This window comes from Scyliorhinus torazame, unplaced genomic scaffold, assembly GCF_047496885.1.
Source record: "Scyliorhinus torazame isolate Kashiwa2021f unplaced genomic scaffold, sScyTor2.1 scaffold_621, whole genome shotgun sequence".
NCBI lineage: Eukaryota > Metazoa > Chordata > Chondrichthyes > Carcharhiniformes > Scyliorhinidae > Scyliorhinus > Scyliorhinus torazame.
The window spans coordinates 63,220-78,155 of record NW_027308348.1 but is presented as its reverse complement, the minus strand read 5'-3'; the positions used below and the strand labels follow the sequence as shown (position 1 = coordinate 78,155).

Here is a 14,936-nt window from a genome sequence, read left to right as displayed (position 1 = left end):
AACTGCGCTCGTGCAGCTCCTTTCCCAAGATGGCTGCAAATCAAAACTGTTGTTTTCTGCATTTGCATGCCTACCTTCACCTCGTGGTGAGTGTTGGCACCTCCTGAGCTGCTGTAGAACCGGAATCTCGAACATCTTGCCTAGGTGCTGTTGCTGGTAGTCACGGATTTGTTGAGTTGAACTATAGGGATTCAACAGGTCACTCACTGGTACCATGTTGTGTTATGCTTCTTCACGTAGCATAAGCTGCTTCCTTGATGTATACTCTGACAAAGGACGGTTCAGACTTATTTATTGAACAGTTAACAATTCTCCTACTTGGGTTCGACTCTCCTGCTAATCTATCTATAGTAACTCAATCTAACTAACCAGTCTGCTCTAATCCATGCGGTGGGTGTGATGCTTTCCTGATCTGCCACTGTCTCGGAGTGCCGCCTATGGAAAGAGAAAGAGCATGTGTGCCCTGTCCTTTTATCTGGGTAGCCCCCTTGTGGTAGTGTCACCTCTGGGTGTGTCTTGACTGCCCATTGGTTGTGTCCTATCTTACTGACCTATTGGTTGAATGTCTGTGTGTCATGATGTCTCTGGTGCTCCCTCTAGTGTTTATTTAGTTCTAGTGTATTTATATTAACGCCTTGTGTATTTACAGTGCCCTAGTGTATCTACATTAACCCAGTGTATTTACAGTGATGCATATCACCAGTTATCAATCCCTTTTAGCATTTTGTATACCTCGATCAGATTCCCGCTCATCCTTCTCAACTCTAGCGAGTACAAGCCCAAACTGTTTAATCTCTCCTCATACGTCAACCCCTTCATTCTGGAATCAATCTGATAAACATCCTCCGGCCTGTTCCAGTGCCACCACATGCTTCCTCAAATAAGGGGAGACGAAAACTGGACACAATACTCCAGATATGGTCTCACCAACACCCGATACAATTGCAACATTTCTCTCTTATACTCCAGTCCTTTTGCAATAAATGCTAACATCCATTTGCCTTTCTTAGTACATTTTGTGCCTACATACAGACGTTCTGTAAGACACCCAGATCCCTCTGCCCAGAATCTGCTTTCCATTTAGATAATAATTTGCCTATTTCTTTCAGCCAAAATGGATAACCTCACTTGTATCCACATTATACGCCATCTGCCAAATGTTGGCCCAATCTCCTCGTTTATCCATATCCGCCTGTAAAATTTGTACCTGTTCTTCACTGCCTGCTTTCCCACTTATTTTAGTATCATCTGCTATGTTACACTCTGTCTCTGCTTGCAGATCATTTATATAGATTGTAAACATTGAAGTCCAAGGACTGAACCTTGCGGCACCCTGCTAGCTACAATTCGCCAGCCAGAGAAGGGCCCATTTATCTCGACCCTCTGCTTTCTGTCAGTCAGCCAATCCTCAATCCAATCTCGTACTCTACCCCCAATCCCCTGCAATCCCGCCTTCTGGATCAGTCTTTTATGCAGCACCTTATCAAAAGCCTTCTGGCAGTCTAGATGTACCACATCCACAGATTCCCTATTATCCACCTTGCTTGTTACATCCTCAAAGAAAGTTTGTCTACCCTTCAAAAACTGTGCTGACAATGGTGGATTGAGCTTTGTCTTTCCAAATGTTCAGTCAACTACTCCTTAATGTTTGATTCCAACAACTTCCCCCAGAGGTCAAGTTAACCAGTCTAGTTTCCTACTTTTTGCCTCTCTCCCTTTTTGAATAGGGGAGTTACATTAACGCGTTTCCAATCCACCGGGACCTTTCCAGAATCCAGAGAATTTTGAAATATTATAACCAATGCATCCACTATCTCTGCTGCCACCCCCCTTAATACCCTAGGATGCAGGCTATCAGGAACTTATCCTTTGGTCCCATTAGTTTATTTAATACCTTCTCCCTAGTGATGGTTATTGCACAAAGTTCCTCTGCATTAACTGCAGTTCTTCGAAAACGTTTTATTATCTTCTACTGTGAAAACAGAAGCAAAATATTGGTTCAGTACCTCCGCCATCGGTGTTCACCATTATTACCTCCAATATTGTCCTCTGAAGGCCAATATTTACTTTAGCTATTCTCTTCATCTTTATATACTTATAGAAGCTCTTGGGATCACTAGCTTTTGCAGTATGGTATGTCCCAAGTGTTTGCCTTTATGCCCTCCTCGGCTTCCTTGTTTAGCCATGTTTTTCTCCCCTTTACAATTGTTATTCCTCTCGAGAATAGACTTTGAGAGGTGCTTAATATCTTTCTGAACATCAATCATTGTTCCTCAATTGTCTTCCCCTCAATTATTTGTGCCCAGTCTTTCTTCAGGTCTCTATAATTATCTCTGCTCAATGCTAAAACTCTAGTATGGCACTCTGTCCCCTCACTCAATCCGAATTTGAAATTCTAGCATGCTGTGATCACTTCTTCTGAGAGGATCCTTAATGACAAGACTATTTATCAATCTAAAATAGCCTACTCCCTGGTTGGCTCCATAACATATTGTTCTACAAAACAATCCCTCATGCACTCTATGAAATCTCCCTTTAGGCTACCCTTGCCAATTTGATTCATCTGGTCAATATGCATCACCCATGATTACAGTTGTGTGCCCTTCTCACCAGCCCCCATTATTTATTGGTTTATACTGTGCCTCACTTTGGAAGTATTGCTCGGGGCCTGTGAATTACTCCCACCAAGGATTTTTTTTCCCTTGTTTTTTTATTTCCAGCCAGATCGATTCAACATCTTGGCCCTTCGTGCCAATATCATTTCTTAATACTGCCTTGATGCCACCTTTAACCAATAAAGCAACTCCATCTTCTGTCCCATCCTTTCGGAATACTGAGTACCCTTGGACATTTAACCCCCAGTCCCAGTGCTCCTGCAACCATGTTACAATGATCCCCACCAAATCATATCCAGTTGTCTCTATTTGTGCCGTCAGCTCATTGACCTTATTCCGAATACTGCATGCATTTAGGTATAAGGTTTTTAAATACGTCCAACTGATTTTGTCTTTCCCTTGTAGGATTTTCTTGTACACACTTTTCACACATTCCGACCTCCTTCATTAATCTCTGATAAAACTCAGCCTCATCCCCAACTTGTCGCTCCACCAGTAATTTTGCATTAACATTTTTTTGTTTTCTTACCTCTCCGTAGTCATTAGATTGGGCCTGTCTGTTCATCTCATTAATCTCTACCTCCTCCTCACATGCTGACCTGCTGCACCGATTCCCATTAACCATTATACTTCTTGTTATTTTATCCTTCCCACTTCACCCCCTCCCCCCCAATTTGCTAGTTTAAAGTCTTTGTGACCACCCTATTTATCCTTTCCGCTAGTTCAGCCAGAGACCATCCCAACGGTACAGATCCCTCCTATCCCAATACTGGTGACAGTGCCCCATGAAATGGAACCCCTCCTTCCTGCACCATTCCATTAGCCGCACGCTTACTTCCCTAATTTTCTCAATCCTATGCCAATTTATGTGTGAATCAGGTAGTAATCCAGAGATGAAAACCCTTGAGGACATGTTCTTTAATTTTGTTCCTATTTCTTGATAATCCCCAAACAGTTCCTCTCGTCTAGTTATTCGTCCCAACATGGACCACAACTGGATCCTCCCTCTCCCACTCCAATATCCTTTAAAGCCGGTTAGAGACTTCCATCACCCTGGCACCGGGCAGGCAACATGCCAAGAGGGACTCTTGGTCCTGTTTACAAAGGATGCTATCTTACGAAGGATGCGATCTGTCCCTATAATTATAAAAACCCCTACAACTACCACTTGTCTTTTTGCTCCCCTGCTTGAGTGGCCTCCTGTACCACAGTGCAGTGGTCAGCCATCTCATCCTCCCTACAATCCTTTTCCTCATCCACATCGGGAGCAAGTACCTCGTACCTGTTGGACAAGGTCAAGAGCTGAGGCTCCTCCATGCCTGAATTTAGGATTAATTTTTAATTTGTTTTTTTTAAACTTTCTACAACTTTTTTTTTTTTTATATGCCTCCCTATTATCTCAATCTGAACACAATTTATAACCAGTAATCTTAAATGGATTTTCAAATTTGTAGATTCCTTATTAGCCAATCAAATCACAACCTACCTGTGATGCCAGTTTTCAGTCCCCCCCCCCCCCCAAATGTTGGAACACTCAAAGTCAGTGAAACCATTTCCCTTTCCAGGCTGTTCACAATCTCCCGCCCAACTCTGCTCCCAGTTTCACCTAACTCCCCGTTTCTCACGTAACTCTAAAGCACTCTCGTTCAGCCAGGTAGCACTCACAGTACTGTCAAAGCCCACGACCTCTACCACTCAGAAAGGCAAGGGCTGCAGTTGCATGGGAATGCCATCCCTTGTAAGTTCCCCTCCAAGCCACACTCCATCCTGACTTGAAACCATATCATTGCTCCTTTACCATCATTAGATGTCCAAAGATGTGCAGGTCAGGTGGATTAGCCATGATAAAATTGCCCTTAGTGTCCAAAAAGTTTAGGTGGGGTTGCTGGGTTACAGGGATAGAGTGGAGGTGTGGGCTTAAGTGGGGTGCACTTTCCAAGGGCCGGTGCAGACTTGATGGGCTGAATGGTCTTCTTCTGCACTGTAAATTCTATATACTATGATAAGGTAAAAATCCTGGAACTCCCTCTCTAACAGCATTGTGGGTGTACCTACACCACATGGACTGCAGCAGTTCAAGGCGGCAGCTTACCATCACCTTCTCATGGGCAATAAATGCTGGCTTAGCCAGCAATGCCCGTATCCCATGAAACAAAAAGATAACGTGCCAAAGCTTCTTTTACAGCTCTTCCAAATCTGAAGCCTCTGCCACACAGGACAGGGCAGCAGGTAAAGGGAACACTACCATCTCCAAGTTTCCTACCATCCTCTCTTGGAAATATGTTGCCGTTCCATCATCACTGGGTCAAAATCCTTGGATTGTCTCCCTAACAGCACTGTGGGTGCATCTTCAACAGTGATTTATGAACATGGCTCACTAGCGCATTCGCAAGGACAATCAGGATGGGCAACAAATGCCACTCTTGCACATATCACGCAATGAATAATAAACAGGGCAATTTACTTTCTCTTTAAATGACCATGTGTCCTTGTAATCTATAACTTTAAATGATTATTTAATAGGCTGTGACTGATTGGTAGCAGCAATCTACTGCTGTGTATTAACAAAACAGCAATGTTTTTATTGAATAGAAAAATGTCTTTATTTATTAAGAAAACTTCAATAGGAGAAATTTTTTGCATAAATTTTTAGTATAAAAACAGTGTAGTCATTCATAACATAGAAATTTAATAACGGTTACTGAAAATTTCAGTTTGGTGAAAAAGTTGTTGAAACATTGCTGGACAGCATTTTCCAGGGCAACATTTCGTACAATTAAATACCAAAACGATTGCCTTAGCCCATTTGGCATGAACGTCGCTGCTACATATATATTTGCAGCCAATGATAGACGCAGACATGTTTTTCAAAAATGCAACATTTTCCAAATGTGGGTACACAGCATTTCTTAGTCAGATTTACCAGTTAGATTCAGAACAAACTTTTTATCCTCATTTGACAACACCCAGTGCATCATTGTGACAATGTGAATCAGAGCCAGCTGTCCTGTGACCTCTGCAAGTGACATTAGAGGGAAAGAAGATTAACCAATAGAGCTGACTGGTTTCAGCAAAAAAAAAAAAAAAAAAAAAAAAAAAAAGTGTACAGTTCATTTAATCATTCAATGGATCAGCACAATAATAATTCCAACCGTGCCTCAGCGAATACATTTAGTGGATTTTAATTATTCCGTTTCCCCCAAAATTAACTTTCACTGCATTTTACATTCCGAGTCAGCAGCAGGTTTGGACGACCAACCATTGTGTTCATTCTCATCAGATTTAGGTTTCTTTTGAGGACTTTCGGCTAAAGACAAAAAGAAAAATTTAAAATTAATGCAGATCTAAAGCATACCTACATTTTTCTTCATGTCTATTTCAACACTTTTATTTGCAAACATTAATTTCCGAGTTGGTGACCTGAACAAATTTACCAGGATGAGAAACATCAAAAGGTTTACTACTTTCTGTAACATTGAGATTAGAGGTTATTGCTTCTTTAATTTAAGCCTGACTTCTGATCTAATGTCATAAAATAGGAAAATTTTAAAAAAGGTTGTTCTAAAGTAAGCTTGTCTATACACTTACAGGTGTTCTATGGTGAGAACCTGTCTGCAAAATTGACTTTTGTATACAGTGTTCTATGCCAAGTACTCATCTCTGATTACCTTTTTTTATAGGTCATTGAATTGGAGTGCAGACAAGGCCTGTGAGCTCTTTGTCAACGCTACGCAATTGGTCCCACTCCTCTGTTCTTTCCCCATAACCCACCCTGCAATTCTAATTTTTGAAATATAGATCTAATTCCCTTCTGAAATTGCTTCCAACAGTCTATCTGGCAGTGCAAACATTGCAAATCTTACACTGCCAAGAAATATTTCTCATATCCTGTCTGGATCTTTTCTCTGATTTCCGTACTGATATGATTGACTGAAATGTTGCCTTTTGTGCAGTGTCATTCTATCAAAACCCTTTGCAATTCTGAAAACTTCCATCTTAAATCTTTGGGCTTTTTTTGTTAAATATGTTTATTCAGATTTTTCCAACAAAAAGAACACAAACACAACAATCAAAAGTAATACAGAACTTATACATTGGGTTTCCCACGTACACAGTAACCCCCCCCATATGACTTTCAAGGGTACCCTTGGGGAAGCCCCCCCCCCATATGACTTTCAAGGGTACCCTTGGGGAAGCCCCCCCCCCCCCCCACATACCCCCCGCGAAACAGACACCCCCCCCCCCCCCCCCTCGGGTTGCTGCTGCTGATCTCCTCTTAACACTCCGCGAGATAGTCTAGGAACCGTTACCACCGCCTGAAGAACCCCTGCACAGACCCTCTCAAGGTAAACTTTATCCTCTCCAGCTCAATGAACCCTGCCCTGTCATTTATCCAGGCTTCCACGCTGGGGGGGCTTTGCGTCCTTCCATAATAGCAAGATCCTCCGCCGGGCTACCAGGGACGCAAAGGCCAGGATACCGGCCTCTTTCACCTCCTGCACTCCCGGTTCATCCGTTACCCCAAATAGTCCCAACCCCCAGCTCGACTTGACCTGGACTTTCACCACCTTGGACATAGTCCTCGCGAAACCCCTCCAGAACCCATCCAGTGCCGGGCACGACCAGAACATGTGGACGTGATTTGCTGGGCTTCCCGAGCACCTCCCAAACCTGTCCTCCATCCCAAAGAACCTACTCAACCTCGCCCCTGTCATATGCGCTCTGTGAGTAACCTTAAATTGTATTAGGCTGAGCCTGGCACAAGAGGAAGAGGAATTAACCCTACTCAGGGCATCAGCCCACAGACCCTCGTCTATCTCCTCCCAGTTGCCCTTTAACTCGTCTACCGAGGCCGCCTCCTCTTCTTTCAGCTCCTGATAGATCGCCGAAACCTTGCCTTCTCCGACCCATACATCCGAAATCACCCTGTCCTGAATCCCGTGCCGGGAGCAACGGGAATTCCCTCACCTGCCGCCTCACAAATGCCCTCACTTGCATATACCTGCGTGGAATATAAGGAAAGTAGGAAGGAACTTAAGCATTTCCCGGGGGTAACCCAAACTTCTCCTCCAGCGCCCTTAGGCTCGCAAACGTCCCATCTATAAACAGGTCCCCCATTCTTCTAATCCCTGCCCGATGCCAGCTCCGAAACCCCCCATCCATCCGATGGTTCTCCCGATTCGGGGACCAAACGGAGGCTCCCACCTCGCCCCTATGCAGTCTCCACTGCCCCCAGATCTTCAACAGAGAACAAAGAAATGTACAGCACAGGAACAGGCCCTTCGGCCCTCCAAGCCCGTGCCGACCATGCTGCCCAACTAAACTACAATCTTCTACACTTCCTGGGTCCGTATCCTTCTATTCCCATCCTATTCATTTTTTTGTCAAGATGCCCCTTAAATGTCCCTATCGTCCCTGCTTCCACTACCTCCTCCGGTAGCGAGTTCCAGGCACCCACTACCCTCTGCGTAAAAAACTTGCCTCGTACATCTACTCTAAACCTTGCCCCTCTCACCTTAAACCTATGCCCCCTAGTAATTGACCCCTCTACCCTGGGGAAAAGCCTCTGACTATCCACTGTGTCTATGCCCCTCATAATTTTGTATACCTCTATCAGGTCTCCCCTCAACCTCCTTCGTTCCAGTGAGAACAAACCGAGTTTATTCATATCGCTCCTCATAGCTAATGCCCTCCATACCAGGCAACATTCTGGTAAATCTCTTCTGCACCCTCTCTAAAGCCTCCACATCCTTCTGGTAGTGTGGCGACCAGAATTGAACACTATACTCCAAGTGTGGCCTAACTAAGGTTCTATACAGCTGCAACATGACTTGCCAATTCTTATACTCAATGCCCCGGCCAATGAAGGCAAGCATGCCGTATGCCTTCTTGACTACCTTCTCCACCTGTGTTGCCCCTTTCAATGACCTGTGGACCTGTACTCCTAGATCTCTTTGACTTTCAATACTCTTGAGGGTTCTACCATTCACTGTATATTCCCTACCTGCATTAGACCTTCCAAAACGCATTACCTCACATTTGTCCGGATTAAACTCCATCTGCCATCTCTCCGCCCAAGTCTCCAAACAATCTAAATCCTGCTGTATCCTCGGACAGTCCTCATCGCTATCCGCAATTCCACCAACCTTTGTGTCGTCTGCAAACTTACTAATCAGACCAGTTACATTTTCCTCCAAATCATTTATATATACTACAAAGAGCAAAGGTCCCAGCACTGATCCCTGTGGAACACCACTGGTCACAGCCCTCCAATTAGAAAAGCATCCTTCCATTGCTACTCTCTGCCTTCTATGGCCTAGCCAGTTCTGTATCCACCTTGCCAGCTCACCCCTGATCCCATGTGACTTCACCTTTTGTACTAGTCTACCATGAGGGACCTTGTCAAAGGCCTTACTGAAGTCCATATAGACAACATCTACTGCCCTACCTGCATCAATCATCTTAATGACCTCCTCGAAAAACTCTATCAAGTTAGCGAGACACGACCGCCCCTTCACAAAACCGTGCTGCCTCTCACTAATACGTCCATTTGCTTCCAAATGGGAGTAGATCCTGTCTCGAAGAATTCTCTCCAGTAATTTCCCTACCACTGTAGTAAGGCTCACCGGCCTGTAGTGCCCTGGATTTTCCTTGCTACCCTTCTTAAACAGAGGAACAACATTGGCTATTCTCCAGTCCTCCGGGACATCCCCTGAAGTCAGCGAGGATCCAAAGATTTCTGTCAAGGCCTCAGCAATTTCCTCTCCAGCCTCCTTCAGTATTCTAGGGTAGATCCCATCAGGCCCTGGGGACTTATCTACCTTAATCTTTTTTAAGACACCCAACACCTCGTCTTTTTGGATCACAATGTGACCCAGGCTATCTACACCCCCTTCTCCAGACTCAACATCTACCAATTCCTTCTCTTTGGTGAATACTGATGCAAAGTATTCATTTAGTACCTCGCCCATTTCCTCTGGCTCCACACATAGATTCTCTTGCCTATCCTTCAGTGGGCCAACCCTTTCCCTGGCTACCCTCTTGCTTTTTATGTACGTGTAAAAAGCCTTGGGATTTTCCTTAACCCTGTTTGCCAATGACTTTTCGTGACCCCTTCTAGCCCTCCTGACTCCTTGCTTAGGTTCCTTCCTACTTTCCTTATATTCCACGCAGGCTTAGTCTGTTCCCAGCCTTTTAGCCCTGACAAATGCCTCCTTTTTCTTTTTGACGAGGCCTACAATATCACTCGTCATCCAAGGTTCCCGAAAATTGCCGTATTTATCTTTATTCCTCACAGGAACATGCCGGTCCTGTATTCCTTTCAACTGCCACTTGAAGGCCTCCCACGTGTCAGATGTTGATTTGCGCTCAAACATCCGCCCCCAATCTATGTTCTTCAGTTCCCGCCTAATATTGTTATAATTAGCCTTCCCCCAATTTAGCACATTCATCCTCGGACCACTCTTATCCTTGTCCACCAGTACTTTAAAACTTACTGAATTGTGGTCACTGTTACCGAAATGCTCCCCTACTGAAACATCTACCACCTGGCCGGGCTCATTCCCCAATACCAGGTCCAGTACCGCCCCTTCCCTAGTTGGACTGTCTACATATTGTTTTAAGAAGCCCTCCTGGATGCTCCTTACAAACTCCGCCCCGTCTAAGCCCCTGGCACTAAGTGAGTCCCAGTCAATATTGGGGAAGTTGAAGTCTCCCATCACCACAACCCTGTTGTTTTTACTCTCTTCCAAAATCTGTCTACCTGTCTGCTCCTCTATCTCCCGCTGGCTGTTGGGAGGCCTGTAGTATACCCCCAACATTGTGACTGCACCCTTCTTATTCCTGATCTCTACCCATATAGCCTCACTGCCCTCTGAGGTGTCCTCTCGCAGTAACGTTGCCGCCACCACCGGACTCGTGGTGTACCTTGTCGGCGAGAGCGGCAGCGGTGCCGTCACCAGCGCCCTCAGGCTCGTGCCCCTGCAAGACGCCATCTCCAACCTCTTCCACGCCGCCCCCTCTCCCTCTATTACCCACTTTCGGATCATCGCCACGTTGGCTGCCCAATAATAGCCGCACAGATTTGGCAGCGCCAGCCCTCCCCTTTCCCTGCTACTCTCCAGAAACACCCTCTTTACCCTCGGGGTCTTGTTTGCCCACACGAAACCCATGATGCTCCTACCTACCCGTTTTTAAAAAGCCTTGGTAGTCGTAATGGGAAGGCACTAGAACACAAAGAGAAACCTCGGGAGGACCATCATTTTAACCAACTGTACTCTGCCCGCTAGCGAGAGTGGCAGCACATCCCATCTTTTGAAATCCTCCTCCATCTGCTCCACTAACCGTGTCAAATTGAGCTGGTGCAGGGCCCCCCAACTCCCAGCCACCTGGATCCCCAAGGACCTAAATTTCCTTTCCGCCCTCTTCAATGGTAGGTCGTCTCTCCCCCTTCCCTGGTCCCCTGGATGCACCACAAAGAGCTCACTTTTCCCTAAGTTGAGCTTATAGCCCGAGAAGTCCCCAAACTCCCTTAGGATCCGCATGACCTCCACCATCCCTTCCACTGGATCTGCCACATACAGCAACAGGTCGTCCGCATACAGTGACACCCGATGTTCCTCTCCCCCTCGGACCAATCCCCTCCATTTCCTGGACTCCCTTAGTGCCATGGCCAAAGGCTCAATTGCCAATGCAAACAACAAGGGGGACAGAGGGCACCCGAAAGTACTCCGACCTCCGCCGATTTGTAGCCACACTCTCCACCGGGTCTCTATATAGCAGCCTGACCCAGCTGATGAACCCCTCCCCAAACCCAATCCTCCGCAACACTTCCCAAAGATACTCCCACTCCACCCGGTCGAAGGCCTTCTCCGCGTCCATAGCTGCCACTACCTCCGCTTCTCCCTCCACCTATGGCATCATAATCACGTTGAGGAGCCTCCGCACATTAGTGTTTAACTGCCTGCCCTTTACAAATCCCGTCTGGTCCTCGTGGATCACCCCCGGGACACAGTCCTCAATTCTCGTAGCCAGCACCTTTGCCAGCAACTCAGCATCCACATTGAGGAGCGAGATCGGTCTATATGACCCACATTGCAGTGGGTCCTTGTCCCGCTTCAGGATCAGAGAGATCAGCGCCCCGGACATTGTCGGGGGCAGGGTCCCCCCCTCCCTTGCCTCATTGAAAGTCCTCACTAGCAACGGGCCTAGCAGGTCCACATATTTCCTATAAAACTCGACCGGGAACCCATCTGGCCCCGGGGCCTTCCCCGCCTGCATGCTCCCCAATCCTTTAACCAGCTTCTCCAACCCAATTGGCGCCCCTAAACGAGCCACCTCCTGCTCCTCCACCCTCGGGAACCTCAGCTGATCCAAAAATCGTCGCATCCCCTCTTCCCCCGCTGGGGGCTCAGATCTGTACAGCACCTCATAGAAGTCCTTGAATACCTCATTTACTCTCACCGCACTCTGCACCGTATTCCCCCCGCTATCCTTAACTCCACCTATCTCCCTCGCTGCCTCCCTCTTACGAAGCTGGTGTGCCAGCATCCGGCTCGCCTTCTCCCCATACTCGTACGTCGCCCTCTGTGCTTTCCTCCACTGTGCATCTGCTTTCCCTGTGGTCAACAGGTCAAACTCCGTCTGGAGGCTTCGCCGCTCCAGAGTATTCCCTCCTCGAGGGCCTCTGCATATCTCCTGTCCACCCTTAAGATCTCTCCCACCAACCTCTCCCTGCCCTCTCTCGTCTCCCTGTGGGCCCTGATGGAGATCAACTCTCCCCTGACCACCGCCTTTAACGCCTCCCAGACTACCCCCACCTGCACCTCTCCATTGTCATTGGCCTCCAAATATCTCTCGATGCACCCCCGCACACCTCCTCATCTGCCAATAATCCCACATCAAGACGCCACAGTGGGCGCTGATCCCTCTCCTCTCCTAACTCCAGCTCCACCCAGTGCGGGGCGTGGTCCGAGATGGCTATGGCCGAATACTCCATTCCCTCCACTTTCGCGATTAGCGCCCAAAATAAAAAAATCTATCCAGGAGTAGGCTCTATGTACTTGGGGAAAGAATGAGAATTCCCTGGCCAGGGGCCTGGCAAACCTCCATGGATCCACTCCCCCCATCTGGTCCATAAACTCCCGAAGCGACTTGGCCGCAGCCGGCCTCTTCTCCGTCTTGGACCTAGAGCGATCCAATGCTGGATCCAGCACCGTGTTGAAATCCCCCCCCCCATTATCAAGCTTCCTACCTCCAGGTCCGGAATCCGACCCAGCATGCGCTTCATAAATCCCGCATCATCCCAGTTTGGGGCATATACGTTTACCAGTACCACCCGCATCCCCTGCAACCTACCGCTCACCATCACGTATCGACCTCCATTATCCACTACAATATTCTTTGCCTCAAACGACACCCATTTCCCCACCAGTATTGCAACCCCTCTGTTCTTCGCATCCAGCCCCGAATGGAATACCTGTCCTACCCATCCCTTTCTCAGCCTGACCTGATCTGCCACCTTCAAATGTGTCTCCTGAAGCATGACCACATCTGCCTTCAGTCCCTTTAAGTGCGCGAACACTCGGGCCCTCTTAACTTGGAATGTGAGGGGCCTGAACGGGCCGGTCATCAGCCGGATTGGGGGGCTACCCACTCTCTCCCTCCCCCTCCCCCCCCCCCCCCCCGACTAGCCATCTCCTTTTCTAGGCCAGTCACGTACCCGCGTCTCCCGCACCCTCCAGTCCCCCAGACGGCGGACCCCCGCCCCGACCACCTCTCCTATTTCCAGTTCCCCTTTGGCCAATGCAGCAGCAACCCTATACACACCCTCTCTCTCTCTTCCCCCCCCCCCCCGCTAGATCCATATCTAGCTCTGTTGCTCCCCCCATAACACTCCCGTAAGTCAGCTGACTCCTGCTGATCCCGGCCTCTCCCACATTCCCATCTATCCCCCCAGTGTGGTGGGAATCCCTCCTTCCCCTCCTCCCTGGCAGTCAGTGCGCACTCCTCTCCAGTACACCCCCCCCCCGACCCCCACCTCTGTCCTTCCCTAGCGCGGGAAAAAGCCCGCACTTTCCTGAGCCAGCCCCTCCCCCTCTGGCGCAGCTCCTTTTGCGGCCTTACCTCAATTCCCCATCCCCGGGCCTCCCCTCCCTCCAACACCGACGCCCACACTCTCCCCATCAAATCCCTTCACCCGTCCCCATCCAGCACCCAACCAAGGGAACATTCCCTACACGTAGTTAAAACCATATATACAGCAAACATCCCCCCCACAACAACAAACCCTCAATTTGAGTCCAACTTTTCAGTCCGTATAAAACTCTAAGCCTCCTCAGGCGTTTCAAAATAGTGGTGCCGATCCTGGAAGGTGACCCACAATCGCGCTGGCTGCAGCATACCGAACTTCACCCCCTTCCGCTGGAGCACCGCCTCAGCCCGATTAAAGCCAGCTCTCTTCTTGGCCACCTCTGCACTCCAGTCCTGGTAGATTCGGATCTCCGTGTTCTCCCACCTGCTGCTCCGCTCTTTCTTGGCCCATCTCAAGACACACTCTGTCCATAAAGCGGTGAAACCTCACCACTACAGCCCTTGGCGGCTCGTTGGCCTTGGGTCTCCTTGCCAGGTCCCGGTGCGCCCCATCTAGCTCCAGGGGCATCGGGAAGGCTCCCGCACCCATCAGCGAATTGAGCATCGTGCTCACATATGCCCCGGCATCGGGCCCCTCCACTCCTTCTGGGAGACCCAGAATCCGAAGATTCTTCCTCCTCGACCTATTCTCCAGGTCCTCAAATCTTTCCGCCCACCTCTTGTGCAGCGCCTCGTGTGCCTCTACCTTCACCGCCAGGCCCAAGATCGCGTCCTCATTCTCCGAGGCTTTTTGCCGCTCCTCTCGGATCTCCGCCCCTTGGGCTTTCAGGGTCTCCACTAGCTTCTCAATCGTCGCCTTCATTGGCACCAGCATTTCGGTTTTCAGCTCCTCAAAGTAGCGTTTAAGAAACCCCTGCTGCTCCTACGACTACTGCGCCCTTGCTGCTTGGTCTCCACCCGCCGCCATCTTGCTTTTTCTCCCTCTCACTTTTCGCTGCTCCAAGATCCCTTTTTTCACCGCTCCACTCCTGGTCCAATCCATATACTGTCGGGGGGACCTTGCTGTCACCTTCCCACACTGGAAGCCGTCGAACAAGTGCCGTTGGAGCCCCTCGAGAGAGCCCAAAAGTCCGTTCCCGGCGGGAGCTGCCGAACGTGCAACCTATCCAGGCATGGCCGCAACAGGAAGTCCTTAAATCTTTGTTAACCTGTTATCAATTACTTTCCTTT

At 48.3% G+C, this 14,936-nt stretch overlaps 1 protein-coding gene across 1 annotated transcript in view; it reads right to left on the bottom strand.

Annotated features, from left to right (window-relative positions):
* Nucleotides 1-5,228: 5,228 nt before the first annotated feature.
* Nucleotides 5,229-14,936, bottom strand: part of LOC140406560 (uncharacterized) — a gene marked incomplete at its 5' end in the record, with an annotated part of 65,551 nt that continues 55,843 nt past the window's right edge. Inside the window, one exon of the mRNA XM_072494556.1 lies at nt 5,229-5,922. Coding sequence (XP_072350657.1) covers nt 5,828-5,922 — 95 coding nt within the window. The remainder of the gene's footprint in view (nt 5,923-14,936) is intronic.